Source organism: Oryzias latipes, chromosome 3, assembly GCF_002234675.1.
Source record: "Oryzias latipes chromosome 3, ASM223467v1".
Classification (NCBI taxonomy): Eukaryota; Metazoa; Chordata; class Actinopteri; order Beloniformes; family Adrianichthyidae; genus Oryzias; species Oryzias latipes.
In genome coordinates this window covers 19,163,069-19,183,868 of record NC_019861.2, presented here as the reverse complement: position 1 = coordinate 19,183,868, position 20,800 = coordinate 19,163,069, and the positions used below count along the sequence as shown (strand labels likewise).

At 39.8% G+C, this 20,800-nt stretch overlaps 1 protein-coding gene across 1 annotated transcript in view; it reads right to left on the bottom strand.

Moving 5' to 3' along the window:
• Nucleotides 1-383: 383 nt before the first annotated feature.
• Nucleotides 384-20,800, bottom strand: part of sox6b (SRY-box containing gene 6b) — a 77,377-nt gene continuing 56,960 nt past the window's right edge. The window contains exons 13-22 of the mRNA NM_001164868.1: nt 16,397-16,436; nt 15,489-15,526; nt 14,127-14,182; nt 13,765-13,775; nt 12,685-12,717; nt 11,578-11,588; nt 10,294-10,399; nt 2,257-2,430; nt 1,345-1,561; nt 384-690 (exon numbers count right to left, since the gene is read on the bottom strand). Coding sequence (NP_001158340.1) covers nt 384-690; nt 1,345-1,561; nt 2,257-2,430; nt 10,294-10,399; nt 11,578-11,588; nt 12,685-12,717; nt 13,765-13,775; nt 14,127-14,182; nt 15,489-15,526; nt 16,397-16,436 — 993 coding nt within the window. The remainder of the gene's footprint in view (nt 691-1,344; nt 1,562-2,256; nt 2,431-10,293; nt 10,400-11,577; nt 11,589-12,684; nt 12,718-13,764; nt 13,776-14,126; nt 14,183-15,488; nt 15,527-16,396; nt 16,437-20,800) is intronic.

Here is a 20,800-nt window from a genome sequence, read left to right as displayed (position 1 = left end):
AAAATGACTGTCAGAATAACAAATGTTGAAAACAAAGGTTTAGCTTCAAGTTCTCTGACTTTTGTTTTAGGCTAAATAACTGTGTAAATGTGCATGATATGAATGGCAATGAAAACAAACAAACAAAAAAAACCCACATACATAAATTATCGCAACCAAAGGCCTCACACACTTGAAGACCTAAGAGCTTTTGATTCTGATGAAGCCATGGCTGCATGCAGGCTTTTATGTGATATATCACTGCTTAACAAAAAAAAAAAATTCAAATTTGTGGTACAGTTTTTGCTTGCTTATGCTTTTTCCCTCACCAACATTAGCCCAGTCCTCTGGGTTTCTTTCTACGTGAATCGTGTATCTGCATTAGTCTATTCAACAGAACAGTCTCAGTTGGTGCTGACTGGCTCTTGTGTGTCATTTTCACTGCTATAGTCTGATTTAGGCTCGTCCTCAAAATCTTCGTACATGTCCATCTCGTCCTCGCCGTTGACCGGTTCGCTGTTGTTTGCCATGGTGCTGGGCTCTAGCTTCATGTTGTAGGTGCTTTGAATGACGGGAATGGAGGGCTCAGGACTCGCTGAGGCACTTGAGCACTCCGACGTCATCTGAGGTGAGGGTGTGGTGGTTGCCATGGTGATTGCCCCTGGGTAGACCATACTGGCGCTGGTGGTGATGGGAATTTGTGGTGGCTGCCTAAAAAGATTTTAAAAAAAACTGTTTATGACTAATTATTTAATAGTTTTATTGCAAAGAAACACAAGTAGATATTTACAGTATTGTCAAGGTGCTGCAAAGAGTAGGCAATGTTTTTTCAAGTCCTGAAGAGGGAGCTTCCAAAAGAAGTTTTCCTCAGCTCTGCAAAAATAATTTGGGAAAAGAAAACCTCTCCTGACTCCGTCCGTTTTAGATTGTTGAGAAATACTGCCCAGTTTATTGGTGACATAAAAGCAATTTGTGGTTAGAGCTGCTCATGTCTGCTGCTGTGCTGAATGATTGATGCTCCAGCCCCAGAAGCTTATGACAGACATGGGAACACCTGGAGAAGAGTTCTTCTCTTAATCGCATACAGTAAATAAAAGTGTTAAGGCCCAGACAGCATCTCTTAATGCTTCTACATGGTTACAGCTCTAACTCTGTAATAATATGTGCACTCTCACGCTCAAATCAATTACTGCATCTGTATGAAACTATTCAATTACAGCTGTTGAAAAACTATTGCGAAAAACTCCTATCCCTATGTAATCCACTATGTAAGGTTAAAGCAAAATTCCTTTGCAGTCACATGATGATGCTGGAATTCAGATCTGTTTGCAGAGATAAATTGTGACAAATGTCTTGTGCACGTACCCCACAGTAAAGAACTGCCTCATCTCTTGCCGTCGAGAGCGCATCATCTGCTTATACTCCCCAATGCGAAGTTTTTTTCCGTCAATAATGCAGGTCCTCTTAGGCCTCGGCTTGTACTTGTAGTTTGGATACTTCTCTAGATGGAGCTTGCTCAGGCGAGCCTGCTCTTCGTAGTATGGCTGCTTGTCCTGGTTAGACATGGACTTCCACCGAGACCCTGAAAGAGGGGGAAAAATCAAATATTTGATATTTGAATATATATGATTTTTTTTTTTTTTTTACAAGATTAGGGAATTGGAAGTTCATAAATAATAACATAAATTAACAAAAATGTGCACATAAGAGGGCATCCTTTACTGCTGAGGGTTAGGATAATTAAACACAGCTATATATCATGGTTTAAACTCACAAGCAAAGATTTATGAGCAATTCAATACCAACCTCTTGATAGCAGTGCCATTGCACATTATCACAGAGGAAGAACGTGCTTGGTTCCTATTGCCAAACAGTAAGCAGCACCTTGTGAGTGTAGTAAATACTACAGCTATGTGAAGTGGTCTACATGGGCATGGATGACAGCCCTTTTACCAGCTCTGATGTATGGACTTTAGTGCTGAGGGGACAAGATCCATTTAGTCTCTGTCATTTTTCATGACAAACACTTATGGTAGTGATGGGCAATAAATCCATCTGTATGCAGAGTGAAATGATGCACAGTGGCCTGTAGGATAACACAAGCTCGCTCCAGCAGACACTGGCTAATGTGCACATTTCACTGGGAAGTACATTTTAACTTTAAAGTGAATAGACCCCTCAAAAATGTGTTTGTAATTTAACCCTTTTTATGTGAGATAAAAAAAGCAGTTGCATGGTCTGAAAGTAAAGCAGTCATTTCTGATTTAGTGGACTTACCCAAAATTTTGCTTATATTGGAGTTGTGCATATCGGGGAAAGCCTGGAGGATCTTACGCCGCTCATCCTTGGCCCAAACCATGAAGGCATTCATGGGCCGTTTAATGTGAGGCTCATTGCTGTTCCGTCCGCGCGACTCCCTGAAGACACGCGCCTCAGCAGATCCAGGGCCTCCTGTAGGCCAACAATAATAAGGTTCGGGTTTATCTGCAGAGCCATTGACTTGCCTAGACCCTGGAATAGCCAGAGTAGGAAGAAGAGAGAGCGAAGCGAGACATTGATTAAATGACAGGCCAAGTTTAAACTCTCCTTCGTCTCTTGGAGTGACTGCTATCATCATTATCACCATCATGGTTATTGTTTCAGATGTGTGCAGAGGAGGAAAATCCTCCTTAAGGAATTAGATTTTCTACTGAGGGAAATATCCAACTGGACTGTTTCATGTGGGGCAAAAGTGAATTGTCAGTTTACAGAGGAGCTGTGCGCCTCACATCACTCTCAAAAGAAGTAAAAATGTTGACTAGACTTAAAAGTTTACACTTCAAGTGTTACTTTTTCTTAAGCATAAAGATTTTAGTTTGGGCACGTAGAAAAAAATGCCAACCTGAATAATATATGAGAGAGCCTTTAAAAATAATAACATAAAATTTCAACTGGGAAACCAAACTTTAAATAGCATTCTTCAAAAGTAAATCTTGCCATGCGCATGAGCACAAACATTTATTTTCTTCTTTTTCTATTAATTTTCTCCAAGTCTGTATGCACACACGCAAACGCACACACTTGAACAAATCAGGCCTGCTCCTCAAAGTGCTGTTTCTCAATCAGGGCATTCACAATCACCATAAGAGAGTTTCTCTCTGTAATAAACTGTACATCAGAGTGATAATGATTTCTGTTTGCATGCACATTTGCTTCCTTTTATATGTAAGATGTGAAAGAATTAAATAAAAGCAGTATGAATATTTAAACAAACAAAAACATGTTGATAAACAAGGCTTGAAAAATAAGACAAAAAAGCCTTCCATATGCTACGATACATCTTTAATGATCTCAAATCTGGAAAAGAAAGCTTGGGATGACTCATGCATATTTCATCATCCACATGTGAAGCCTTCTCATTAGACCACTGCGCTAGCAGTCTTGGCACATGTTACCTGGGGTTTGATTTCTATTATTATTTCAGTTGATAAACAAAATCAAACTCTTAACGAGTAGAGGAGAGTTTTGCAGATTCGTTTATTTTCAAATCCCCAACCTTCATTTACCTAAATCCCTTCAGAAATTACAATTATTTTGTTGTTTGAATGGGCTCTATAAAAAAAAAAAAAGTGGCCATTATTTGCCGAAGTTCAAGTAAAGTGGTAAAAGAGAATTTCTGATTTTAGTTTGACTTAGGGTTTTGGAATTGTGGCCCACCACTTTAAAAACAACCCAACTGACTAATATCCATTCATTTTTAAATGGTGGTGGTGGGGGGGAATCTACCTTGTTTATCTTTAAAAAAAATCGTCACGGGATGAAATAAATGTTCAATGTCAGGGGTTGACATAGCCCAGAAATTTGCACTGGCCCACAGGGCCAGTAGTTTTTGAAACTTACTGGCCCTGCCTGAAAGTTACTGGCCCGACACCGCGCATAGCGGGACCCGCCGCTCCGCAGGTGCTTGCAACTTTAGGGGGGTCCGGGGGCATGCCCCCCCGGAAACTTTTAATATGGTGCAATTTGGTGCATTCTGGTGACATCACTTATTTCTACACTTTTCAATGACTGAAAATAGACCATATCAAACTTAAATCTGCTCTAGTCTGTTTCAGATGTTTTGAAGAGAGCACTGCAGTGTAGTAGGAAACACTAGTTAAGAAGTTTTCATGGTGCTTCTAACGGCAAATAGCGCAATAAATCATAAACCTTAAATGTGTTAAAACAATCTAATGGCAGCTTGAACCATTTAACGAATCAAATAAATCCCTTAATGCATTTGACCAATCGGATGGACGCCTTCACATTGTTGACCAATCAGATGGAGCCCTGTTATGTTAGATGTTTGTAACCTATGTCAACGTGGGTCATTTGGAGTATAATTTTTAAACTTGGAATGGTTATTTGGTTATTTTGCTGTTTGTTTATATACCGCAAATTATATCGTTATCGCAATTTTAATCTCTGATATCGCATATCGCGAGTTTTCCTCATATTGTGCAGGTCTAACTGAGATCATTCAGCTAACTAGAAATACTTACTGCTTACAGTGTTGTAAAGAAAAACTAAATTAAGTAGTTTAACATTCTACTGCATTTGAGTCTGAGATTCAGGTATTTGGAGTTGCCTTTGATTCTTTGACATTCAGCTTAAAGCTTAGTGGATACAGTTTCATCTTCAATGCATTCATTAAATATCTTGCTGTCCATACTACTAATTATACCCACTACTCCATCCAACATATTCCTATCTATTCCTGCCATGTCTTCCACATCTCTGACATGCTTCAGTCTCTCTTCAGTGACGGTGTCGGATTTATAATCAAATGTAATAATAACCCACTGGCTTGTGCCTTCCTTGTTGCTGTTTAACATTGTTTTGTATTGAATTGTTAAATTCAATAAAGTTTGAAAAAAAAAAGTAGTGAGCGCGTGCCGCGTGGTGCTCGGCAGTGAAAGCCACGCGCGCGCAGGCGGGAGAGAAGGAGAAGTGATCAAAGGTTTCCCATAGAAACCCTTGAAGTCTGAACACAGGACTAGCAGAAAAACTAAATTATGAAGAAGAGGTAAATCTACACGTTTTCGCAAAATTTACTTTATTGAAAAAGGTGAAGAATAAATAAACCGTTAGATATTTTAGTGGCCCGAGCGGGCAAGTGAAAAGTAAAGTCTTGTGGTCCGCACTGCTCGAAAAACAGGACCGGGCCAGCGGACAAATGGCTATGTCGAGCCCTGAATGTTATTGAACATTTCAACATTTTTCAAAGTAATAACATAAAACATATAAAAGGTCTCTTTTAGTCATATTCGTGGATTACTTCTTCGCCTGAAAATACACAAAATCAATCTAAATAATTTTATCTCATTTAAAAAGTTGAGAAGAAAACATTTCTCAGGTTTTTCCCCACACAATATTTCATTAGTTTGAAATGTTTATCATGTCTCGACAGCAAAGTTCTATCCGAGATATTGACATCTGATGCTCACACTTTGAAAGCTCTTTCCTTTTAAACTATAAAACTACATTATTAAATTGTTTACTCTCCAAAATATGCACATGGATGTTTTTAGACACACATATATTGCACTCCAATTGAAATTATTGAAGATCCTCCTAAATTCTGCATGAACCTTGTTTTTCCCTTTTTTGCTTCTGCCTCCTGGAATGCCACGAGCCCTAAGGCCATCAAGAATCCAGATATAATACACTACCTTTGCTGCAAGCAAACCCCCCGTATGTTAATTTCATTTAGCATGCACTCACTGTACAGGATAAATTGATTTCACTTTGTTTGGTTTTGACAACCATGTTTATTGTGCAATGAAATGTGGTGTGGCGAAGGGTTGACAGTATCCATCAATGCAGGGCAATCTGCTGACTGCCGGGGCCAGATGAAGGTATTCATTAGCTCAGGAGCGCAGCGCTCACTCAGACACGACAGCCAGTGTCTGCACCACGGGATCGCTTGCTGTAATTTACGATGCCTCCCGCGCCATTACTCTATCACTGACACTGATTCAGCAATTTATATACTGGTGTGCATGCATACGGGCAGAGGTGATCTTCTTATCGGGGGGGGGGGACAAAACAACTGCCTGACATCACGGCGTGCCACATCCATAGTTAGCCAGGAAACCAGCCACGTGACTGTTTTCGTTCAAGAGGAACTAGATGAGCCATGTTTTTTTCCTCACATAGCTGCACATGTGGAAGACAGGCTCCGTCAGTCCTGATAAAGAATAATCCAAGTTTTCTTGCTTACTATACCTGAAGGCTGCTCCTGCAGCGTAGCTCAAACATTGATGTTTGACTTTGTAGTAGTTATAGTTTCCATAGTAGTTTGAAGTAAATGGCTTTAGCTTATTTTCTGCAGCAAATTTCCAAAAAATATTTTATAAGTGGCTAATAATGTATTTCAGTGGAGAATAGAGTTCCTTCGATTAACGCAGAAACTTTCTAAAAATTACTCGAGATATAGGTGAAATATGTGAAGTAGGAATATGAATCTTATAAAAGCCATTATTGCACCCTTTATACACTTCTCAGAGAAAAAACATTACCATTGCTATCTTAGATGACCCCACCCTTCCATTGACGTGTTCTCCCTACCATGACAAAGGTGGATAAAGGTGGAAAGATTTCATGTGATCCATGGACACCAGTGAAGATCAAAAATCATTGATGAAAAAAGGATTTAGAGCACTGTCTAGTGGGTCTAGATGACCCAACTCCCAATGTTAAAGTGCCTAGGATAGCACAAGGGTTAACTCTTGTTTAAACTCTCAAAGTTAAAAAAATAAAAACGAAAGTTCATATAAAGATTCAAAAATACAAATTTGATCGCGATCACAGATTTATGTAGATTGGCCAAACAATGCATTCTGGGCGGGAGACAAGGCACAGATGAGATCGACTGACAAGATCTACAGCCAATCAGGAGGAAAACACAGTAAGCTGTTATAAAAAGGAAAACATGCAGAAAAATTTGTTAGAAAAAGAAAATCCTGAAACAACGAGATCGCAAAAGATCAACTGTGATATAGTGAGGAGACACAGTTTTTTTTATTATTGTTTTCTTTTTATTTATTTTTTTGGAAGTCATGTCACTGCTCTGGGATTTTACAACCCACTATTAATTATTATTTCTACAGTACGGGCAAGGCATTTAGGAAACAGTTAGTTAGGTGTGTGATTGTGTAAATAAACACAGATGTTTAGCAGTGACAGGACCAGGCCCCCTGGGTGGCAGATGAGCAGAGAGAGAAACAGAAGAGGAGCTGCTTAATAGAATTTATTGTGATTCATGAAGCCCGCAGCTCAAGTGTGACAGAGTGATATGAGAATCCCCCTTTTAATTTGTCTCTCCTGGAAGCGCTGCAGATGAGCGGCATGAATTATGGTGAGAAAGACAAATGTGTGTGCATGTGTATGTGTATGAGAATAAAGAATGAAAAGAGAAAGCAAATAACGAGGAAGCAGGGAGGGAGAAAATTGCAACGAGAATGCTGTGCGTCCCCCAAGCGGGTTGCACCTGTGAGATGCAGGCTCAGACTCGACTCTGGATCCAGCTAGAGGGTAGCGCTGCTCCAACTGCCCTCTCTCCTCCTTTTTTCTTCTTCTAACTCATCTTTGTTCTTTCGTCACACAAATTCTGTCACCCAGGAATCTGCTCAAGAGGATGAGCCTCAGTTAGCATGCAACAATTACACAAACCTGCCAAGACTCCCTGTTGGGATCAAATCTAACACCTCTGACTGAAGGCATTTACTGCTGACAATTGAGCCTTTCCCCTCAGAGCAGGATCAGGCCAGATTAACTAGTGTGTACGGACTAAACCCTCTCTGAGGGATTGTTACCAAATGAGTTCTTGGCATTTTAATTAAACCATTGCAAATGAAATGTAATAAAATCTGTAAAATTACATGTCAGGTGGCTTTGTTTGACACCTTAAATTATTTCAGAAGTTTTGGATTGCCCTTATTTATTTGATGCTTTCTGCAGGTTTTCCTTCAGTTAGATTACTTCACTCTCTAATGCGTTTATTTTCCAGCTGTCACAAAAGGCAATGCGTGTGAACACAGAATGTCATAAACATAAATTCCACTGGGGTAAATCTGTATTTTACTCACTTCAAAACACAAATTTGTTATTGATCAGTTATTGTCGTTGTGACTTTTATACATTTTTATTTACAGGATTCTCCATCTAAGCCTCTTTTTTGAGTATTCATATTCTTTAAAAGCCAATGCTTGATTCCTTTGGCCTCAGAAAAAAACCTCAGAACAGCTTTGAGCAAATATGAAGAGAGTCATGAGTGATCACACTCAACAATGCAGCACACTGTTCTTTTGGTCTTATTCCAGTGGGACTTTACGAATAAAACATTGCTTGGCAGAATCGTATTTTTTTCTCTTTTCATAAATCTCTCAGACATTGCTTCTGTTGTTTTCAGATTTTAAATGATGGAGGCGGTTCAGACAAATCAGCAGTTGACTCTTGCCTGTTTCTCACAAATGTAAAATGACAGAAACCCTACGCGTTCCTTATGCCTTTTTTTTTACTTTGAGTAATCCAAGTCTATCGTATTTTGATTGCTCCATGTTTGGTAAATATTAGCTCAGGAAACATAAAGCTTCTGTGAACTGCTGTATAACAGATGCTGCTTGTACACTATGCCCGCTCAGTATAGCTCCTGTGTTCTGTAGGGGAGCTGCTACACACCAAGGGGCTTTCACACCCGACGTATGGGATTGGAGTTACTCCCAGTAATTTTCCCTTTCAGGAAACACTGAACACATGCAGTTTGTCTAGATGTGCTCTGCATAAAGCATGTTGAAGCCCAAAAGTTTCCAGATTTTTTTTCTACGGGATTACAAGACCAATTTTTTATGATTTTCTTTATCTTCTTTTGCAACATTGACTTTTAAATGAATGAATAGTTATTGTACAAATTTAGCCCCTTACTCTTTTTATTTATACTCAACTCATTTAATCATTTGAAAAAAATAATGAATCTAAAATGAAGACAAAGATCCCGCAGAAATAATAATGACAATAATAATAAACATGTCCTGTGAAACAATTTCCAATGTCTTTTTGTTAACAATGTTTAGAATGGCAGACTGTATATGTGCTTTAGGATGAGAAATATTAACTGCACATTTTGAATTATGTGTTCTGCCACGTCTCTTGGCCCCCCCGCCTTTAATCCTGGGAAAAGGACCTGTCCCCTTTGCTAACCTCTGCCTACTCCTAATGTAAAATCCACTGGGAACACTGAAGTGAGGCGTCTGGCTTAAGCTTTTCCCTTAGTCATGAGCAGGACTTAAAAGGACACATATGTCCTGATACATGCTCTGTTTTTGTCCTGACTCCACGGTGGCCACAGAGGGAGGGTTCCCACCGGGTGAAAGAGTGCCGAAAACATCCATCTGAGGAGCGAGACGGGTGGAACCAGATCCTCTGCCGTGGCTCGCATGGGAAACATGTAAATGAATCCACTAAATGCACCTCAAATTCTCCTTTTTAAGATTGGGTGTGATGTGAAACGAGTCACACTTTTGGAAAATGCTTTTGATCGTAAGCTGTAAACAATATTTTTCAGGGAATTTTTTTGTTTATTTGATTTTTTTTTCTTTTTTTTTAAACTCTGTGTGAGTCTGTTATGCTAAATCATTTCTTTCTGTGTGAAGAAGCATTTTCAAGACTGCATGGGTCACAAAGTCCTGAGAAATATCTATTTCTCTCACTCTTTGACGCATCAAAGATGAGTGAGGGCCATTTCATCCGCTGGTATGCTTCTGAAGTGCCATGGAAACTGCCACAAATATTTGTGCCAGACAAACACTTCTCCACTAAGGTACTCCCTGCTTCTAAGTGGGAGTCAGCTTCACAAAAGCAAATGACGCTTTGTCACATTGGTGTAATCAGAATTTACACCGCTGTGCCTGGGACCTTAAACAAGCACAACAGCTTCAGGAGGTGAGCCTGGAGACAAGCCAGCTTTGTCTTTAGGCACCCTTGTCCTCCACTCACCTATCTGTGAAACCCTGGAGCCACTGCTTATTTCAAATGCTGTTCACTTCAACTCCCACATTCCTTTTACACAAACCTACTTGTTTCGGCACAAAGGGCTCTCTGCATCTAATACAGACAGGCAATGTTTAAAAAAAAAAAGAGTGTTTTTTTGTTGGTTTTTTGAGAGAGCAGAGAGCAGAGTTAAACAAAAGTTCACACTAAATGTCCTAATTAAAACTAAGCTTAATAATTTAAGAAATTAACAATTTCAGCTGCTAAACCAACAATAGAAAATGAAATATTGGGGTTTGGCCTTACCGTCTAGATCCTCTGGTCTGGTGAGGTCGATAACCCTGTGGCCAATCTTTCCTTCCTCTCCCAGTTTACTGAGGTGCTGCCCAAGGCTTTCAAAGTGTCCCCTCTCCTATAAGAAAGGTAGAGTCAGGTAAATTAAAAAGCAAATACTTTTTTTCATATCCAGAGAAAATGGTTCAAAAAAAGAAAAAATAACCACATAAGGATGTGAAGATTGAATAGGAAAAAGTGTCTTCGATAAATGCAGGTTGTTTTGACTTCAGCTAGAAGCAGCTTTTTCCCTCATTTCTCTATTCAGCAGCAGATATAATGGATAACAGGAGGCAGGGAGACAGTGAGGGCCAGGGGTTCTGTAAATAGATTTACAGAAGGATACTTTGTGATCTGCAGCGCACAATGAGGCCATGGCCCTCTTTGCAGTGTTCAGATTTTCCTCTGTAATCTTCTCCTTACATCCTCCTTCCAGTCTACGGCGCCCAGAGCTCAAAGCCCATCATTTATTCAGAGTTCATACTTTGCAGAACACACCGTGTTTTCCCATTTGTCATGTTGCTTTTGTGCTCAGATTAAACTTGGCATCATGTTGTACTTGACGCACAATGAAACCCTGTCATTCAGCACTCCGTGACAATATTAAATGTCATGTCCGTGTGCATTTACAGAATAAAATAACAGCTTTCGGGGGCTACTGAATAGTTGCTGCACATTACACTTAATGTATTATGCAAGGGGAAAGTGCCGACTGCTGCTGGCTCCATTGTTGAATGACCTACTTCCTCAGTGAATACACAGGGCATTAGCAAAAGGCTGTCTTCCTCTCTAAAGACTCAACTAGGAGATGGACACTTTGACTCTGCATGATACAAATAATCTCCGCCTCCCCCCCTTTAAGGTTTTGCCCGGATGACACTAAAAGCAGGCATGTTGCCACCATTCACAAAGCAGTTGTTTTACTCCCAGGGTGTGTGTTCAATCTCTGCCAAAGATGCACTGCCTTGCTCTGACCTCGGCATCTTCTCTTTGTAAAAAAAATCCTATCACACGCAGGATGAACACACACTCAGGTAGAGTCGTCATACATTACTAACAGCTCCCCGAGCTCATGCATTATCCTCCAAGTCCCCTCTTTGTACCGTCTTCTCTACATAGAAGTTTTACAAAAAAAAAAGAAAAAGAATTCAGGAAAATTTACAAAACTGTTTATCTTTAAATTCAGTTTAATGCTGACAATAATATCTAAAAAAAATGTTTGAGGATTTTGGAAAATATATTAAAATTTTGTTTAACCTTTTTGGTATCTTGGAAAAATATGACAAGATGAAGACAGTTCAAAGTCCATTTGAGGCCTTTCATACAAAATTTTGATTTTCCATCATCCTTTTATTTATTCAAGAAGTATTTCTCAAAAGAAAGAAGTCGGGAGAGGGGGCAGGAAAAAAGCCCGGCAATTTCCCAACATACTCGAAGAAGCTCTTATTATTTATGACCAGCTGAGTGATTCTGATGTACAATTAACCACTACCTGCTTATGGCCTGTGATTAGAGCCTGTCTGACTGACGGCCCTTTGCTTACTTAAGTGTTTTCTAATTATGACATATGTGGTGGTCCCTGCTGGGCAAGAGGACACTTTGTAAAGAGAAGATAGAGTACGGCGCCTTTCATGGTGTCACGTTCCGTGTAGAGACACACATGCACAAACGCGCACGCCCACGTGCATACAGCGGTATCCATCACCCAGCCACATTATTGCTCTTAATGAAAGACGCTAGCAGCCTGATGACAAAGTGACTGAAATGTGATTAGCTGGATGTTGCTGCTTCAGATGCTTCTTGGTCAGTCCACGAGGAAGACACAGCTTTCATTGGAGCTGTATATCCGTAATAAAGTAGTCATTTCATCCCTCTTCTGCGCTTCGTTGGCCCCTCTTGATCAATCAAGTCCTTTTATAAACTCATGATCATTAAGCATCATGTTGGGCTGAGAAATAGAGAGGGTAGGAGCCATCCATCAATGCATGTCATTAATAAGTAGTGAAGTGTTGAACGTCGGCCTTCACAGCCCTAACTCACAAGATCAGTGAAGATCAGCACATTAGATTGGAACAACACTGAATTAAACTTTTGTCTGAGGATTCTTTGATGTTGTATAACTTCTCACATAAAAAGAATAAAGAAGGCATGATGATTATGTAGAAAACACTGAGATAGAGCTTTTTTTTAACATATATTTAGTCCTAGCTTTGACTTCTACAACCTCATCTAATTTCAGTAAGTATTGCTTTGTTGCTGTGTTAATTATTATCAGACTATCTACCAAATACGGAACCACAAATTTTCATAAAACTTTATAGACTGAGCTTAATATACTTATTGGTTCTACGTTTGATAATTTACAACACTGTGTTAGAAATATGGTTGAAATTGAGGCTGTAAATTATCTGCACAGCACCAGGGGTTTTTGTTTAAGGGCTGGAAAATATTCAGCCAACTAATTCTTCTTTACTGCCCACGCATCAAGTGCTGTGATAAATTAATGGCAGTTTTATTATTTTATAGTGTCATTAAATTTTTACTGATCACTCTGACAGGGAGGAGTAGCAAAGGACATGCAGGATCTGTGGAGGCTGGCCATTTGCAATGAGAAGGGATGGGAAGGCTGCAAAAAGGAAAGCCTTTTAATATGGGGAAATGGCTGGTATAAAAAAGGACACAATGCATGGATTTGACAAGTGAAGGCTTCCCTGAAAAATTATACTTTTGACTCCTCATGAAAAAAAAAAATCGAAATGACGCATATCTGACCACAGATGGCAGGTTGAGGGTGGCCAAAAGAAGAGGTAAAGATAAAGAAACAGGAAACAAAAGATGTAGCAGTGCACATTATTCCCTACCCGCTCTGACCAAAACTGCTGGCAAGCTACCGGTCCCACCCCTAAATGAGTTCAGCATGCATGCTGTCCATACCACAAGTAAAATTACAGCAGTGCGCTCTGAGCAGTTGCAGACTGCCACCCACAATAATTTCATCTGCCTTACATGCGCCTTCGTTGTTTTCAAAATTTGGTAACACATGTAATACTTGTTCTGTGAAGTTATGAGCCAAGCCGCCAGAGCCTGTGAGACAGAGAACGTAGAAGATGGACTAAGGAGATGGCAGAATGTATCTCATTCTTGGATGAGGGAACCCAACAGGCTTTGTTGATGTTGTAAAGGGAGCTTTAAACCACAGAGCATGTGAAGACGGACTTCAACTCTGCCCACAGGGTGTATTCTGGGCAGATGCGGGTGGCGTGCGGCCCTTTGTGTTGTGCACGCTCCTGCCCTGTATTTAGGCAACACACTGCAAATCCTTTGAAGTCTGCCACTCTCTCCTTTGAAAATAAAACAAAAACTTAAGAATAACAATATGATCTGACATTTGTTCATATGCAAATTAGAAAAAGTTGACCGCTGAGTCAGGTGGATTTTATTTGCTTGAACTTTTTATGAAATAAACAGCGGAAAAAAAAGTTTAACAGTCTGGTCACACTACTCTACTCTACCTTTTAGTGATCAAATAACTCGGTCAGGTTGGAGATGGACCTCACTGCTGTCAGGGGTCAAGGCTGGGATGTCTTGATATTCTCTGTTACCGCCAATTGCGTGTCATTTTCACCTTATTGAAGCTTTGTTTAAAGTTAATTAAAATCCTTTTTTTTTGTCAATTCCAATAGGTACACAACTGTTTTTTATGACTAATTATAATATCAAATACTTTTAGATGACTTTTAACTGATAATACATAATGAAAATACATTTAAAATTGGTTGATTGAATCTTGATTGGATTCAATTTACTCCTTTAAAAGAAAACTATAAAAGTGTAACTTCAAGCGATGTGTTTTTTTTTTCTGGTGTGAATTTTAATTTAAATACACATTTTAATTTAATATACTTTCTTGAAATCCTACGGCAATAACATATACTTTATTCTCCTTTCCTTTTTAAATCTTCCCTTTAACAGCTGTGCAACCTAAAATAGCCACTTTATATTTGACAATGTGCAAAACTAGCTCTTGTTGTCATGTGCACCTGGCATGTGATATATTAAAGGCAATGCATGAGACCACAATGTAGGGCTTTGTGTACTGAGTGTCATTCACCACTGTGGTCTGCAGCTCTTGAGTGAAGACTCAAGAGTTACTCAAGATAGTCTCCGACTAAAACCCTCAGCAATCTGTCCAGGTCCTGATGGAAACAAAGACTGCGCTTTGACATGGCATCAGCTTCTCACAGCCCAACGCCTCATCTGGTTTTTATTTTCATTGTAACCAGTTGCAGTGTTATTTATAAGTCTGGAGCTTTCCAGTGGCTTTATACTAGTTTTGAACCATTTAAATGTTAAGTAAATCCAGCCATGCGGTCAACCTGTGGGTCCTCTCATATGGGCTGTTGCTTTCTCTAACCAATAGCTCTCCTTCTCTGCTAAAGCTGGTGTAAGTAGCAGCAGAAGCAGCAGCAAGAGCCACAGAAACCTGGCACATGTTCTAACAGTAAGCAAAGATGGAAATCTACGCAAGTTCTATTTGTCCTGCCAGGGCATCACCCCATTTGTTGAAAGCAGTCAGTTTACATGAAGTGGCTAATATTGTGTTTGTAAAAGTGTGTTTATATAATATGTAAGATATACACATTGTATGAGTGTGTGTATGCAATAATCGTATCAGGGCATTCTCCATGCTTCTGGTTTATTGTTTAATTGAGAAAATACTTTTTCTGTAAGCATTCAAATGTGGGCTGAGAATAACACTAATGACGTGGCTATTTCGCTAACATTTTTTATGCACTGTGTAAATGGCTGAATGAATAATGCTTTATTGTGCTACATGATTAATTAGAATATGCTGCAAAATTTAAAGTTGGAATGTCTAATGTTTGACCATTTGAATTCTGGGATACATTCCTGACAGCACTGTTTTCCTCTCCTCCCTCGATGATATCATTTGTGTTGACATAATGTGCTTTTATGGGCTTCTCATCACTGGTGATCCAGAACAGTTTACTGGGTCTTACAGGGAGCAAAAGCTGGACAAAAGCCCCAAGTTTTCTCAGATCTTCCAAGATGCTAGCAGGGGGAAAAAACAGCAATGCTCTTTTTGACTGGTGGAATTAAATATCGCTCTTGTTTTACACAGGAGTTACAAAACCAAAAAGACTAAACTTTGCAGCCTGCTTTTTTTCTGCCTTTTGTATTGTGTATGCATGTCAAATACACAGACATGTTTTAACCATGGGGGACATTTAAAAATGAAAGAAGGACACAAATTTTCAATGTGAAAAGACAGTTGGAGAAAAATAGAGAAAGCTAAGCCATGGCCATCAAATTGCACCACAAATCTACAATTCGACGTCGGTCTGGAGAAGACCAAAAGAAAAATGCACACACACACAAAACTTGACCTAGGAGCCTGCACTCAAAACACACACTCTGCGCTCCTTCCAGAACCTTACATTATTCTATTCATTTGGCTAAAGTGAACAATTGGACAAAGCATTAAGGTAAGCAATCTTCACAATAGCACTTGCTGGCTACAGCCAGTCACTGAGAGCTGAGCATAATCTAATTTGGATGAGCAAACCCTCGTATGCCAAGGATTTACACTGCAGCCAAAATGCCTTGCTTTGCAATTTCCAAGACAGGAGTCGAAAAGGAGCGGAAAATTGCTTCCAGGGCTGCAAAGCAGACAGGGTTATATTTAAAGTCTTTGTGAGGGTTTTGCCTGAAAAGAGGCCTGGCATCACACACACCCACATGCTCACATGTGTATGTGCACGCACACACCGATTTTACACAGTAACCACTACAACCAATAGGTTAGAAGTCTGGATTTTGTGGAGCACATGTATAAGCTCCATTTGAATATTTACAGGCTGAGCTTTGGGATGTAAGATATGGACAATTGGAGTCATCAATACTCAAGGAAAGAGCAGTTCAATAGGTTAATACACTGACCTTTCCCCTTTTGATTCCAGTTAGGGACTTGTCAGCATAAGAATATATTTCATCCAGTGCAACCTCTGAGACATCAAATATCCTTTTTTAGACCTAACATGAGATCAATTGATACCTGAGCAGCCAAACCTTGCAGGAGAATGCAAACAAGAATTCTACAAACACATTTATAAAGCTGAAGGGGGACAAACTGATACATTTTATAATTTTCATTTTTCTTTTAATATATATTTTTTTCCCTTTTTAAATTATGATTTACGTGACGTAAATTTTTAAAATGCATTTCTCTGGATATTTGTAAAACTGGGTACATGTTTTGTCAGTAAGAACTCACTGTTTAATACTTCTTAGTTACATACATGTGTTTGCGATTATAGTACAATTTAAACAAGCATAATTTTCAAGATGGTGTCATTTTTTATATATATATATATATATATATATATACATAAATAAAACTCCAACTACGTTTGACCTCATTTATATTTTTACTTTTACAGTTGAATTTAAGAATGTAATTGAAACACACAGCTTCAATGGCACTAAAGCATTTTTGTGCTGAGCCAGTGGAACTGCATAGCCGAGAGTACTCTGTCTCTGACCTCCTGTCTATATATTCTAATAGGCCATAAATGCTGATGACAGGCAGCAATATACAGCTACTGAATCCCTGTGTGGACTGTCTGAATCAAAACATGGTGGCACACATGCTTATTAGTTTATTCGCCTGTAACCCTGAAAATCAGCACGTCCAGTTAGAGCTTCAGTAGATAATAGAGGGAAACATTTCAAGTAGTAACAAATGGGCTCGGATGGACTGTGTTTGACTGTAGGCACACTGCTTCTTTCGAGGTAAAAGCTTCCACTGGGTGAGGAGGAGTTGGTAAATAATGGAACAAAGTAATTGCCCTCTGCAGACAATAATACTTTTACATAAATATTTCAAGAACGAAAATTGCAGAAGTGTTATAAAAGGGCTTTATTGTACTGACGGGATATAGTAAAAACAGACGAATAAAAGAAGAAGCAAAAACATCTGTTCCTGTAAAGCATGAATATTTTACATGTCCTCGGGTGAAAGGCTTGTATTCTGTTGAACAGAGCATCTGATTTTGCTCCTGTTTTCCTGAGTCGACGGCCAGGAAGGGAGGGAAGGACAGAATCATAGCGATAAAGGTTAGGGAGGAAGGCATTGTACTATTCAGATACACTTTGAATGAAAAGATGAATTGATCCATCTGTAAGGAGCACTTAGACCCACTCCTCTGCCTGGTCATTACAGTGGGATAAATCAATATTTAATATCCCCTTCTTACAGCCACACTGAATGATCTTAACCTCTCCTTAATCCCATTTATGTTACCTTTCCAGAATCTTCTTTATGTACGCTCTTACTATGATAAACTTCCAAACAAGAAAGTGGGAGGGGTGGCTATTAAAGATCACACCGTATTTATGTCAGGTGAGGCGTTTACTTAAAATATTAATATTCGGAAAATGACTAAAGTGAAAGCTTTTACTGTATCTGAGGCATTCAAGACCTTCAGGTCTGTTGGCTTGTTGTATCAGCAAAAAACTTGCCATTCTCTTTTCACAGCTGAATTGCAGTTTATTGTTCTTGAGATGACAAAGCACTTTTTGAGGAAGACTTGATTTAGGTTCCTGCCTTTTGCACTTCCATCCTGCCAGTGTGATGTGTGAATAAGACTGACACATGACAGGCCAGCCAGTCAAATGTTAGCAGTTTAAGCTCTTCACTGACATTGGAGAAAAAAAGAAGAAACTTTATCTAAGGTGATGCTCTTTTATGTAGGGTGGTATTTGGCACAGACCTGTGTGTTTTTTGCGGCGTGCAGAGTCTAAAAGGCATCAGATACCTCTAATTAGTTTATGCCATTCTTTTTTTTTTTTGTGATGTTGGTTTACTCTTGTACTCAACACCCGCACAAACACACGCCATCTCCCTCGTCTTTGGTGGCCAACACAAACAAAAGGCAGATTACAGGTGAGGACGGACTGACTTTTCCAAGTAAAGGAAGCCAAAGGCTTTTTTTCCCTGTGTGACTCTGGAATGATGAACACTGCTTGAACACAGGTCGAGTCTAAAAATTCCATAAAAACAAACTGACTCACAAAAGAGTGAACGGGGAGTAAGAAAAGGCGTCAAGCTCCACTTACTAAGCACAATGAAGCTGTAGGTGTGCTTACTCTGGAAACTGGCATTGTTTAGCTACAGCCTTCAAGTCATGACAGATTTGACTGCTTGACTGACCACAAGCACACCTTCATTTTTCAGGCAGGTTTTGGGGAGGGGCGGGATTAGCAATATGACTGGAAGTAAGGAAAAAATTGGTTTCTTGCAAATTCATGCTCAAACTCTTAATCTAAAGACAGGAATTCTCCTCTGACAAGGAGAAACTCGTTTAACAAAAGTAGTTTTTTTTTCTTTAGTTTTTTTCTTTTTGTCAAGGTTTTGTTGCCGTAAGCCATAAATTTGGCAACATTTATAACAGTTCTTTGTCAGTCCAAGAATGAGATAATGGATTGCTTTCTTTTAAAAGAGGTTTTGAGGCTTGTGGAGGGGATCAAGAGATGTCTCATTTGTTCCCCTCCTCTTCTCTTCACTGGTTTATTTGCTTCATTTCAACCCAAGCACAGAAGATTGTCACCTGCATAAACAGGAGTCTCCTCCAAACACCAAATTAGAGGGAAATCAAAATAGATATTCATTGACTTTTTTACATATACATTGACCTAGTTGAGGGTGTTGGTTGAAAGTGTCAGGTGCTGAAATATTAATGAGCATCGCTCCTAGTTTCTGCCTGCTCCTCACAGCCAACTGGCAACATGGCATCAAGCTGAAAAGAGGAGGACAGCTTTTTTCTTTCCTTGATTGACTCATTGATTGAAGATATTTTTAAAGGGAATCCCTGGGAGTGTGTGCTCCTGGTACAAAGCAGCCCCATCCCGTGTCAAGGGACAGAGAGGACTGCAAGTCGGCTTTAATTGGGCAGAGACTTCAGAGTCTTCCTAACCCACACCGGGCACTGCCATGGCCTTTCACGGCCCTCACACCAACATCAACAACGCAGAAGCCTCTAGACACAAACACACAAACATATTCATGCTAATTTGAGTAAATATACATGTGCCCCCTACGCTGTGCCAACTCTTATCAATACGACCACCCTGGACTTGGATTAAAGAAAGTCATTCGTTTTAGGATTTATCACTATATCAAAATCTTTCACTTCTTCAATAGTTCCTTTTCTACTTGCAAGGAAAGCCGAAACTCTTGTGGTCTGCTGGTTATTTTTTGATTCATGGAAAAAAAAGGTTGAAGTATAGATGACCTGGAACGAGGATAAAACAGAAGAACTAAACCAGACCGACTCTAACCTTGTCGACTCTGCAGTTATTGAGGCCTACTGAACCGAGGGAGGACAGCTTCGCCTCCATGCCCTGCTGGTGATGTTGCAGCTGCTCCCTTTGGATCTGCTCTCTCATTTTCCGAGCTTCCTGGATGGCTTTCATCACTGTGTCCTGGTCTCCAAACAACGCCGTTGAGTTTAGGCTGGACAGAATGTCTACAAAGACAGACGGCAAAACTATATAACAACATTTGTAATGGGTGAAGAGGGCTCTTGCATGGCCTTACAATCTTATTTAACATTTTGGTCTTACCAAGAGAAGACCCCCGGCCCAAGCCACCGAGCGGGCTGGGGATACCACTTTTACCGATGAGAGTGTTCGGGCTGCTTTTACTGCCAGAGAAGAGGTTTTGCGTTGGGGACGAAGGGGATTTGACCATTTCTGCTGTTTTGGGGCGAGCAGACAGGTTGAGGGGCTGTGTTCCCTCCTCCTAAAGCAGCAGAGATAGGAGTATGAAAGAAGACAGATGGGAATTCCCAGACAGCAATGTTCTCCTCAGTTACTGGTTAATTATAGGCTCCCTATCCTGACCCACACCCCCCCTCTTGATTCCTTCTCTTCTTTCCTCTCCTCTTCTCTCCTCTCCTCTGCGATCTTCCTCACAGTTGCCCTGCGCCTTTGTTCACGCTAATTAAAGCAGATTCTCTCTCTCTGTACATCTTCATCTGTTCTGCCTCTCCTCCCTGCTCTGTGTGTCTGCTCTCTGGTTCGAAGAATAAATAATGACCAGATAACGGCAGTGACAATGATCAAAGACAGCTGTTTCATTCATCAGATGTTGACTTGCATTATCTACTTCATTAATTTTTTTTTCATTCCTCATTTGTGCATGCTTGGTTTTATCATGCGCTTTGATATGCCTTTTTGGTAAAAATGTGAAGTGTGGAGAGGCTTTTATGAGCTCAAAGGAGGATGCATTTTGTTTTGTTTTCCTGTTTGCTGAACTACTTGCAGCTTTTTTGGAACAGTTAGCGCTGTGAGATGAAGAGCGACAACCTGCCATTTCAAACACTTTTGGGCAGAAAACTCAGAGATCTTTTATTTTCTAGAGATATCCATGCTAATTTAAATTAAATCAACATTAAAA